The 12,570-nt window shown below is 37.6% G+C and overlaps 1 protein-coding gene across 1 annotated transcript in view; it reads left to right on the plus strand.

The window, feature by feature from the left end:
- Positions 1-2,014, plus strand: part of Sntb2 (syntrophin beta 2) — an 84,594-nt gene extending 82,580 nt beyond the window's left edge. The window contains exon 7 of the mRNA XM_076838244.1: positions 1,773-2,014. Within this exon, the coding sequence (XP_076694359.1) occupies positions 1,773-1,865 (93 nt within the window). The 3' untranslated portion in view covers positions 1,866-2,014. The remainder of the gene's footprint in view (positions 1-1,772) is intronic.
- The last annotated feature ends 10,556 nt before the right edge of the window (positions 2,015-12,570 follow it).

Genomic DNA, 12,570 nt, shown 5'->3' on the forward strand with positions numbered 1-12,570 from the left:
TTTGGCTCTTTGTAGTTCTCTTTTCCCGTTAGAAAATCATTCTCTTTTTAAAAAGTTTTGTTTACATGTGAAAAAGAAAAGAAACATCCGCTTTAAGAAAGAGGTCTTTGTCATGATACGTAATTCTATCCATTACTGTAATTGTCAGTTTGTTGGTATAAAAGCTAAGTAATACCTTTATTATTTTTGTGTGTGTGGTGCTGGGTCAAACCCAGAACTTCATGCATGCTAGGTAAACATGAAGGTAAGTGCTCTACCACTGAGCTACATTCCTAGCCTAAGAATTGAGTAATAAAGTGGCTCAGTTGCTACAGAAGCCTGCTAATCAGGAAAAAAAGAAACTTCTCAGCCAGATGTGGTAGCCTAGCGTGGCGCACACCTGTAATATCAGCCAGTCGCTAGGGAGGCTGAGGCAGGAGGATCGCGAGTTCAAAGCCAGCCTCAGCAAAAGCAAGGTGCCAAACAACTCAGCGAGACCCTCTCTCTAAATAGAATACAAGGGCTGGGGATGTGGCTCAAGCGGTAACGCGCTTGCCTGGCATGCGTGCGGCCCGGGTTCCATCCTCAGCACCACATACAAACAAAGATGTTGTGTCTGCCGAAAACTAAATAAATAAATAAATAAATATTAAAACTTAAAATAAATAAATAAATAAATAAATAGAATACAAAATCGGGTTGGGGATGGAGATCTTAAAGATAATGTGCTTCTACTTCCAAATGAAAAACCATGGCTGGAAATCTTAAATGATGAACCCAAGACTATAACTCAGTGGAAGAGCATATGCTTACCATACACATGGCCATGGATTTAATTCCCAGCATTTTTTAGGTGGGGGGGTTATTGGGGATTGAACCCAGAGGCGCTTTACTATTGAGCCATATCCCCAGCCCTTTTTTTTTTTTTTTTGAGAGAGAGAGAGAATTTTTTAATATTTATTTTTTAGTTATTGGCGGACACAACATCTTTGGGTTTTTTTGTATATGGTGCTGAGGATTGAACCTGGGCCGCACGCATGCCAGGCGAGCATGCTACTGCTTGAGCCACATCCCCAGCCCTCCCCAGCCCTTTTTATTTTGAGAAAAGGTCTCACTAAGTTGCTAAGACTAGTCTTCAACCTGTGATCCTTCTATCCCAGCCTCCAAAGTCACTGGGATTATAGCCATGCTCCACTGTGCCCAGTCCCAGTACTTTAAAAAAAAAAAAAAAGTGGACATGTGGTTCAGGCCTATAATCCTAGCTACTCAATAAGCTGAAGAAGAAGAATTGCAAATTCAAGGCCAGCCTGGGAAATTTTAGCAATATCCTGCCTCAAAATAAAAAAGTTCCCAAGAGTTTCCATTAAAGTGGCACATTCTTTAAGTTTCTTTTATTTTGTGTGTGTGTGTGTGTTGTGTGTGCACACATGCTTGAACGTGCCAGATATCACTGAGCAATACCCTAGACCTTTTAAGTTCTTTTTAAAAACTAGAACATGACACGGAGGTTGTGCACACCTGTAATCCTAGCAACTCAGGAGGCTGAGGCAGAGGAGGATCACAAGTTTAAGGCTAGCCTTGACAATTTAGCAAGAACCTATTCTCAAAAATATTTTAAAAGGTCTAGGGATATAATTGGGTAGCAAAGTACCCCTGGGTTAATCTCCAGTGCCAGGGTCAGTGAATGGGTGGAGAGTAGAATGACAAGAATATCACATCTAAATTTGTTTATTCTTTTTTAATAGAAATAATGATATATATGATATATGATAATTAATATCCTTTCTCCATAGACGGTGGACCTGCACTCTTGTCCAAAGCCGATTGTTTTTGTGTTGCACACTTTCTTGTCGGCCAAAGTCACTCGCATGGGACTGCTTGTATGAGCAGCAAAAAGTCAGAAAAGAACCCTGACTGTCACAAGAAGTATTTCCACCTCAAAAAAAAAAAAAGAAGAAGAAAAAAAAAGCACAAAAAGAAAGCTCTTTGCTCTCTCCTCCAGCACAGTGCCTTCCCAAGGACCTGCAAATCACTGCGGAACCATACTGGGTTTAAAGAAGAGCCTACTTTGGTCAGAAATTCAAGGACTCTAATAAGCTACAAAATGAAGCTATTGACATCTCATTTTATAATTTGGTTTATAAGTAATCAGGTTTATTTTTCCTGTTAAAAATGGGTGGCTCTTTTCTTTTTTGGACATAATCAAACAACCAAGAGCTGTGGGTGTGTGTGTGTGTGTGTGTGTTGTGTGTGCGTGTGTTTTTTCTTCCTGTAAAATTTGTTTTAGGCTTAACCTTGGTGTCTCACTTAGGACGGTTATCCCTTCCCAGGTGCTAGTGTACAGTTATTGCTTCCTAGTCATTCCAGATGGTGGATGCTTTATTGTAGTGTATTATCAAAGCCTACTCTTTCAACCTTAAGAAGTCTCTGAGTTGTATCACCAAAGGGTTCTTTCATCTGTGCTGGCTCCCATCTGCCCATCACTACCCACCTTATCACCAGCTTTGTCACTCATAAGTGCTACCTTTAGGACTCAGAACTTGCAAATTTGACTAGCCTTGCCTTGTACTCCTTTTCTGGTGGTGACCAAGTTGAAAAGCAAGTTGGGATACCACTTATTTGGAAGAAAAGTTTTTGCTTGTCTTATTTTTTTCTGATTTTATATTTGGTAGGAGCCAGGGGATGTTATAAGATTTATTTTAAAAGAAAAATCCTCATTTTAAGCTAAGCCATCTTTTATCACTTACCACATGTGCCTTTGATTAGGGTTAGTGGAACTTTATGAGTCACTATTTAAATAATTGGATATCACTGCCCCTCTGGATGTATTATTTTTCCTAGTTTAATGACGTAGTCTTTGAGGTGGACTTTCTTAATGGCATCTTTTCTGGTGAAAGATTTGTTTGAGGAAAAAAGAACTAGCTTGTTTAAAGAATAAGCTTTGTTGGTGAAGCCAGTTCTTTAGCACAGCATCATGTCAAGTTGCTTTGGATTGTGTGAGCCCATACAGGATCCTGGCCCTCTTTTGTGGCAGCAGAGTGCTATAACACATCCTATGTAGAGGGCAGGGTGATGAGACAATGGCACAGTTACTTTCATTTTATTGAGCGTTGTCAGGTGTCATCATTAGGACAGAGTAGCTGTAGGACCACTGATTTTTATGGGTCCGAGGAATCATATTCAGCTTACTTTCCCTAATTTTGAAGGGAGTATATATCTTTGAAAACATTTTTAAGTAGTATAATATCTGTATAAAATGTCAAGATTAGAACAGTCCCTGAATCTGGAAGAAGAGGAAACTTTGACTTAGATATGCTCTGTGGTCTCTGAAAAATGGTCCAGGAATAGTTCTCATTTTCTAGATTTATCCAGAGTGCCACATAGGAATTTGAGCACTATAGAGGATGAAGGAGGGTGGTACTCCAAATGGGGTGAGAGGAAAAAGGAAAGAAAACACAACTTTTCATGCAAAACTTGAGCTATTTTGTTTGAATGCATACTGACCAATAAGTGGGCCACATGAGAGCAGACATTCTAGCAGATGTTGTAACCCCACTGTTCTTCCTCTGCCCATATAAATAGTTTCTTCTTACCCTATGCTGTGAGATTAACAGTATTTAGAGCTTATGGAGAGATACTTATCCTACCACCAGCTTCAAGTAGGTGTTGAAGCTCCAAAAATGATTGATCTGATCCACTTAAAACTGGAAATGAAAATTTTGACAAGAATATCTTTCAGGAGTGCCCCCCAGCACATACTCTGGTACCAGGGATTGCATCTAGGAACATTCTACCACTGAGCTACATCCCCAGCCCTTTTTATTTTGATTCAGGATCTTGCTAAGTTGCTCAAGCTGGACTCGAATTTGTGATCCTCTTGCCTCAGCCTCTGGAGTAACAGGGATTATAGGCATGTGCCACTGTAGTCAGCCCAAAAGCTTTTTGTTTTGAAAATTCAGAAACTTATGATGGTTCCATCTGAGATATATATGTAATTGACAGGGGGAAAATGTTTTGAAGGTCCATCTCTGATTTCTGGAAGCAAAAGTTCAACAAATAATAAGCTCAAGTAAGAGCTTGGATATTCATGTTATGGTGAGAAGTTGAATGACACATTCACAGATGTCAATAGCAAAGCCATCTGGTTGAAGTTTTTGTGTTGATGTGAAAGTCTAAGCCACAGAGATCTGCAGGAAATTTTTGAGCCACCCTGCTCAATACTAATATCAACAAGATCTGTAAAATAGTTGTGGTTAAACATTATAACAAAGCTTTGGGGCAGGAGAGAAAGAGAGGGCATTGTGCATTTCAGCTCGTTTTGCTCAAGTTTAAACTGCCACACAGGACCAGGCGCAGTAGCACACATCTGTAATCCCAGTGACTTGGGAGGCTAAGGCAAGAGGATCTTGAGTTGAAGTCCAGCCTCAGCAACTTGATGAGATCCTTCTCAAAATTAAAATAATAATATCAATGACTGGGGATGTAGCTCGGTGATAAAGCACCATTGGGTTCAATCTCTAGTAATGGAAGGGGGGAAATTTTTATATATATATAAATATATATATATATAGACACACACAAAAACCTGTCATAGCATTGAGCTCACAGAGTTTTTAATAATCATTTCAGTTTTATATAAAATGAAAATATATTTTGTCCACTAACAAGCCCCAAGAGCAAGAGCCCTCAGCTGCTTGTTTTACATTTTGACAGCTTTCTTGTCATAGTCAGTAGAAGTTGTTTCCATTCAGTGTGTTGTGGGAATTTCAAATCATAAATGAAGTGCTTTTTATGATGAAACACCTTGATATATATGTATTTTGTATTTAGATGCCAAAATATGGCAAGTTATTTTCAAATATCTAAAAATGGGCATTTTTATATTCCACCTCTATAGAACCATTAAAAATTTCATCTTTTTCATTGTGAATTAAGAAAATTATTGAGGATGTTGAGGGCTCTCATTTAGAACAGAAAGGAAACTGCAGAGTGATGTGGCCCCCAGACTTGGGACTTAGGCATCTTCTCCACATTCAGCACAGATGACTTTACACAGCCAGTTTGTGTATAAAAAGTCTTCCTCCTCTTTCCCTGAAACTTCTTTCTTTCCATCAAAAGAAAGGGAACAAAATAAATAAAATAAAGTCTCCATTTTTCTCTTTAAAAACATTAAGTCCTTTCCTGAAGTGATTAAACAGACCTTACCTGGAAATTAGTATCTAATATTTTATATGAAGTGATGCAAAATGTAAATTTATAAAGTATTTATTAGATAGTTGTGACTGTAAACTCACCTACCTAGTAGAGTTTCAAATTAAATATTGGGACATGGGTAGGCAATCAAAAATATTATTTAAATTCCATTCACCTGTATGTTTAGTAATTTTTAGACTAGGAAAAGTCTGATAGTGTGTGTGTTTATCACCTGCAATTCTCATAAACTGTGTTACTAAAAATTATTTATGGCAAGAGAGACTGAATTATTTCTTTTTTGTAAGTTAAAAAAAAAAAAAAACTATTCAACAGATGGCTAACATTGTTACTGATTGCTTTCCTAACTTATCCTCCTAAGAGGAATGGTAACAAAGCTTTTCTTCATCTGATCAAATGTACTTAGCTGATAAACCAAAATTTATTCTTTAAATAAAAAATTTAGGCTGTGTGGAATCTGGACAAGATTATGTTTCTACCAGAAACAAGTTTCACTGTAAATGATTTTTGATGGACAAATGTGTGAGAAAAGTTTTTGATGGATTTTTTTTTTAATTTTGTGAGAAACTGAAGGTCTTCTTGTTTAATTTATATGCATATGAATATATTTTCAAAACCATGGAAGAATCTGTCCATGTTTTTTAATGCAAATTACCCACTAAGCTGCTATGCAAATTATACTAAAAGCCCTACCTACTTAAATAGTTAAACCTTTTTGAAACTTTCAGGGAAGACCAGTAGACTCAAGCACTTTTTTGTATCTTATCTTGGACACATACTTTAAACTGTGTTCTTATTTTCACTGTTGTAAGCTATTGATTGTACATAATATTTAAACTATCCAAATATCCAGCATACATTTCCATGTGGCTGCCATCTGCTATAGATGCCATGGATAAAATGGCTGGTTAGATAACCAAAGTTATTTTTTTTCCATACTTAATGAAGAAGTAAAATGCCAGATCTCTCTGTTCTCAAAGCAAATTGCTTGGCTCAGATCTTAATATCTGTGTAATAAAAAGAGACATTTAAATTTGGGATTCTGCATAAAAGTCAAGTTCAGTTTGACCAAATCTCATTCCTTATTTTTATGTATCTCTATCAGGTATAATATTACCTGGTGTCAGGTGGTATTATATTGTATATTGAAATCCCAGTTAAATTTTGGTTGTTATTGTGTCTTTTCTCCCTGCCTCTGCTGCACTAAAAAGGAGAGAAATTTGTCATCTACCACCATTCTCTTTGTGCCCTTTATTTTAATTGTTTCAATCTAGAATAATTTTATCTTTTCACATATTGTCTTTAAAAGCTGATAGCAATAGTCTGCCCTCCCTCCTGTTCCTTTATCATTTCTTGTGTTGGGTACATACACATTTATAAATTTGTGATGACAGTTCTAAAATCATTATGCTTTATATCAGGATTCTGTGTTTTAGGTTAATATAGTTATTCCTATGTTTTAATTATGTTGAGTGGAATTTATTTTACTGCTTTAGGTGACTAACCCTTTTCTAAAAAAAAGAACAGAAACATCTGGTAGATCAGTGATATAAATTTGTTCTATTAAAGGATAGAATTTCAAGTTAAGGATAAGGTACAATAAATAGACACATAGAGCACATCTGTTTTCTTGTCTCTTTGACACTGGCTAAATTGCCAATTAGAAAAATGTTCGTTAGGTATTATCTTGCAAGATTTTTTGTGTGTGTGGGGATTGGATGCAAGGGCACTATGAACACTGTACTACATCCCAGTCCCTTTTTTTGTTTGTTGGCTTTGAAACAGGGTCTTGCTAAATTGCTGAGGCCGCCCTTGTACTTGTGACCCTTTTGCCTCAGCCTTCTTAGTTGCTGGGATTACAGGCATGCACAACCATGCCCAGCTAGATATTAACTGACAAGAATTTTTCAACAAGGTGGTGGTTGTTGTTTTGGTGCTGGGGGTTGAACTCAGTGACTTGAGCATGCTAAGCATAAGCTCTGCCACTGAACTTTACCTTTAGCCCTTCTTTTACGTCAATATATAAACTTGAGCGTATCTCTTGCCACCTATATTCTTCTTTCCCACTTCAGGTGACTAAACCAGAGTGTATTCTAGTTTTAGATGTGAATTCATATCTAAATGTAATGCATAAGTATACCTTTTGCAAATTATTGCATGCTATCCAATGACCATTTGACTATATTCAACAGAAGTCTACCATATGAACTTTAATCCTTGAATTGCAATCTAATTGAATTGAAATTGAATAGATTGGTTATTGAGACCCTGTCTCAAAATAAAATTTTAAAAAGGGCTGGAGATGTAGCTGAGTAGTAAAGCACCCATGAGTTCCATGCCTAGTACCAAAAAAATAAATAAAATAGATTGGTTGAAACTAAGATTAGGATTTTTTTTTTTTTTTTTTTTTAGTTATCGGCGGACACAACATCTTTGTTTGTATGTGGTGCTGAGGCTCGAACCCGGGCCGCACGCATGAAGACTAGGAATTTTAAGACTAGGTTAGAATTCCAAATTCTGAGTCCTCCAAGTTCCTTTCTCAGTTTTGCAGTAGTCTCGTCTCCATGGCCATTGATACAACACTGTTTTTGAGATACTTTTTATTTTTTAAGTTTGAGACAGGGTTTCAAAGAGTTGTTTAGGGCCTCGATAATTTTTTGAAGCTGGCCTCAAACTTGTGCTCCTCCTGCTTCAGCTTCCCAAGTTGCTGGGATTATAGGCATGCACTTTCACACCCAGCTTGAGTCCCTCTTTATCCCAGTCAGTCTATATATACACACACACACACATACACACGCACACACCCTTGGAATGATTATTCTGTCACTTCTTTCAGAGTGATAGAAGTCTCTTACAAATACACAAAAGGTTCTTTGGGAACTTGGAGAGTTTGAAACTGAATAATAATGACATATTCACATATTCTTTCACCTCACAAGTATTTATTAATGTACAGTTCTGCACCAACCATTTTGAAGAGTCCAAAAGAAACTTCCTCCCTTCAAATAGTATATAATCCATTATTTCTCAATCACCTCATTACCATTGCTTTATCAATCAGTGGCTAAGTGATTAACCACTTCATATTTTTACCACAATAGATCCACTGCTCTGCTTATCTGGAAGACATTTGAAGGGATGTTCTGGCTTTGACCCATACCAACACAAAAGGATCCTAGCATATTAAAGTAGATTGGTCTTCATGCTTAATTTTATAAAATTAGACTTTAGTTTGGGAGAGGTAATAGAATAGTATACAGTATTCCTAATAAAAATAAGCCCTATTGCTGAAAGCGGATCAATGGGAAAGGTTTGGGTTTTTTTTGTTTTGTTTTTGTTTTTGTTAATGCTGCTTAACTGTTAATGCACAACTAATTGTGTATTTCTTCAACTTTTATTTTTAAATTTTGCTGACCCATTTATTTCCACATTTAAATCATTTCAGCATCTCATTTGCTAAAAAGTTCCATACATATGGTATATGGAGTGTTTCTCCATTATTAATCCATTGAATTAAAGAAATTTAAAGCTTAATAGAAGGAAATAAAAGACGTTGATTGATTTTCCATAATTTTCATAGAGTAACAGTACCTTTCTATCCATAAGCTCAGCTTTTAAGGCAATATATCCTTACTTGTGCCCAGAAAGTACCTGAGCTATCTGTGAGGGAATGTCATAGGGACTCTTTCCCCTTGGTTCTGAAGTGTCCTGGAGTTGTACACAAAAATTAGGTCATGCCTTCTGAGTCTCAGTCTTGTCTTTAAACCTGCGCTTTGAAAATCAGGTGCTTATGACTGTTTTATTGAAACTAGCCCATAAGTATTGTGTAAATGTCTGTTCCTCTTAGGTTGGAAGAACTTCTGTCTCAGTGCTGTTAGAGTGGGTGTCAGTTATCTTTTCGCCTTTGTGAATTCATAGAATTTGAAGAAGAGGAAATTAAATTTAAACTGTTTCAATTTTGCATAATCACCAGACTCCATGATCTCACCTGTAGCAACCTGTCCTGATCATAAGAACTAGTTTCAGAATTTTTTTCCAATACAGGATGTCAGTGTTATGTTTACAGTTTGTTGGATGAGTTCATCATTAGAAGACCTTTATGCCCAAAGAATGTTTCCTTTTTGGTACCAGATCTGAGGTCTTTTAGAAGATAATGTGGGAGCCATGTGTGGTGATGCATGCCTGTAATCCCAGAAACTCTGGAGGCTGAGCTAGGAGGACTTCAAGTTCAAGGCCAGCCTCAGCAATTTAGCAAGTCCCTGAGTAAATTAGTGGCACCCTTTCTCAAAATAAAAAATAAAAAAAGACTAGGGATGTAGCTCAGTGGTAAAGTGCCCCTGGGTTCAATCCCCAGTTTAAAAAATAATAATAATGTGGGAAACCACTACCTATTAAGGCTTATTTTGGTTAATCTCTGCAAATTCTGATAATATCCACTTGTATGTATTCTTTCCCACATTACTTTCATTTTTGATAAACGCAAAGACTTAGAAAGCTAGAATAATACTTAAACAGATAATTAGAAGTATGTGATTCTGTTTTTTTCTTCTTTTTAGAATACCATACTTAAGACTTCTACTTTATAAGTCTTGTTTAAAATCTAACTTTTGAATCTTCTGTCTACCAGATTTAAAAAAAAAAAAAAAAAAAAAAAAAACATGGCATAAAACAGGGCAGTTATTTGTGTTCTTAATTTAAAAAAAAAAGAGCTTTATGTATACTCTATATAGATGCATAGACAACACTTGCCCTTGAGTTGCACATCAACATATAGCATTGTATATTACAATGAAAATTTGTAACTTAAGGGTATTATATATATATATATATATATATATAAATACATATATACCTTTGTAACCTTTATACTGTAAATAAAAAATTACTTTTAGACTTGTATTTTACTTGTATTTTTTTTTTTTCATTTTTAAAAATCAGTTTAAAACTCACAGGAAAATTTCAAAACCAGTACAACTTTTCAATCCCCTTCACCCAAATTTCCCAGTTAACATTTTTCATACTTGTTCCATTCCTATCTTATCTTTTCCTTACATGATACTTTCTTTTTTCTACTTTTATTTTTATGCAGTGCTGAGGGTCAAACCCAGTTCCTCACTTGTTCAAGGCAAATGCTTTCCCACTGAACTACAAGCCCATCCCATATGACACTCTTACCATTCTTAAATTGTGTAGTGTGTATTTCCAAAATTCAAGGAGCCCTCCCTGCTACTATCCAGCCCTCCTAATCAAGAAATCAACATTGATACAACACTATCACCAACTCCATAGACCCCGTTCAGATAATGCCAATCACAGGAATTCCTCCCTTTACTTTCAGTCCAGGATTCTATCCAGTACCACTTGCTGCTTTTTGGTTGTCATGTCTCATCAGTATCTTCAGTCTGGAACAGTTCCTCAGTTTTTTTTTTTTTCTGAATTCTCAAGTGCCTGAGCATCTGAAAGAACATAGATCTTTTGTTCTGCAGACTGACCCTCCACCTGGCTCATCTAATATTGCCTATCAGATCAGGTCCTGCATATTTGGAGGAATCATGAAAGTGAGACCATGTTCTCCCCAGAGTCTCATCTACTGCTCATTTTGATGTGCACATTGTCCTAGGTTTGACCAGTGGGGAGCCCCTTGAAACCTTTTGTCCTTTTGATATGTCCCTGTTACTTTTTTTTTTTTTTTAACTTTTGGCACAACAAAGATTCATTTTGTATTTTCCACTTGGCCATTCTTCAGTGGGGCCCTGAGGCTTTCCTAATGCATGGTGATAAAAAGAAACCAAGATCTGGGTGCTTGGTATGCTTGTTACTACAGAGTAAGGAAAATATGCAAGGTTGTGTATACAAATATACCTATATCATCTATTTCTAGATCATATTTAGAACCCATGGGTTCACACTGACATTTCTGATTTTTCTCAGTGTAACTAATAACCCAACCACCAAGGCCACTGCTTTCCACTCCCTTTTTTCTCCCTTCTCCCCACCCACTTCCTCATCCATCACCCTCATCTTGCTTACATACCACTGTCTGCCTTCTCAGCTGCATTAGGTACTGTTGTCCCCTCTCTTTATCAATACTTTCTCCACTGTTGAGAGCCACAGCCCAGTCGAATGGCCCCTGGCATTTTTCCAGAAGTCATGGTTGCCAGGTGAGCCATTAATATGATGTTGGATTGAAACAGGCTGTGTATTCAATTGTATATAGACCCCTGCTATCCCCCTCAGGCACCTGCTACTTTGGCTTTCTCCCAGGGATTCCTGGGTAGTTCGGGTTGGTTGGTGAAGTTCTGGTGGAGGGAGTTTGGTGAGGGAGTTCCGGGTGTGTGTGATGTGCCTGGAAGGGCTGCGTGGGTGGCGTTAGCATGAGTTTGGAAATAAAGTTTGTTCCTGCTTGAGTGGCTGGTGATTTGTGCCCAGCCGGACTGCGGCACTCCACCCCTTGAGACATTCCTCCCTGACTTTCAAGACACTCCTCTGGCTGTCCTACCTCCAGCTCTTTCTGAGCTGCTTTTGCAGGCTTGTGGTCTCAAGTCTTGGTCAATAAACTTTAAAACTCTCTGTTCTTGGCTTTCCTCATTATACTCTATACTCCCTAGAAGCTCCCACAGCTTCCATTCCCACCTATGCTCAGATAACTCCAGATGTGAGGTCTCACCCCTCATCCAGGGATCTTTCAAAGGCACCTCAAACTCATGATCTTCCTCACTTCCTGACACCCAAATCTATATTGTCCATTATTCCCCAACACAGTAGCATCAGCAGTCCAGGTGCTGAAGCCAGAAGTCATCTTTTCCTCTCCTGCCCCTCTTCATACCCCACATCTAACGCATTTCCAAAACCTGTCATTCTGTTTGCTTCTCTCTATAGCCCTCCACATGTCCCTCCCTCCTTCTCTTCTGTACTACAACAATTTCACACTGCAATAGCCATCCCATTCCTACAATCTGTTTTCTATAACAGGGCTAAAATGGAAAAAAAAGGGTTGGACATGGTGGCACTCACCTGTAATCCCAGTGACTCAGGAGGCTGAGGTAAGAGGATCCTTAGTTCAAAGCCAGCCTCAGCAATTTAGTGAGGGCCTAAGCAACTCAGCAAGACCCTGTCTCTAAACAAAATAATATAAAAGAGCTGGGGATGTGATTAAGTGGTAAAGGCCCCCTGGGTACCAAAAATAAATAAATAATAAAATGGGGGAAAAAAACAAAAAGCACAAAAACAAAGATACAATCCAAAATCTTTACCACAGCCAATGTCCTTGCCCTGGTTCACCTCCCCAAGAACTGTTCATGATACACCTTGACTCTCCCCTCTAGCTATCAGTATCTTCCAGTTTCTCATGGAGCCTTTGCACATGCTGTTTTACCAACC

This window comes from Callospermophilus lateralis, chromosome 18 (genome assembly GCF_048772815.1).
Source record: "Callospermophilus lateralis isolate mCalLat2 chromosome 18, mCalLat2.hap1, whole genome shotgun sequence".
Taxonomy (NCBI): domain Eukaryota; kingdom Metazoa; phylum Chordata; class Mammalia; order Rodentia; family Sciuridae; genus Callospermophilus; species Callospermophilus lateralis.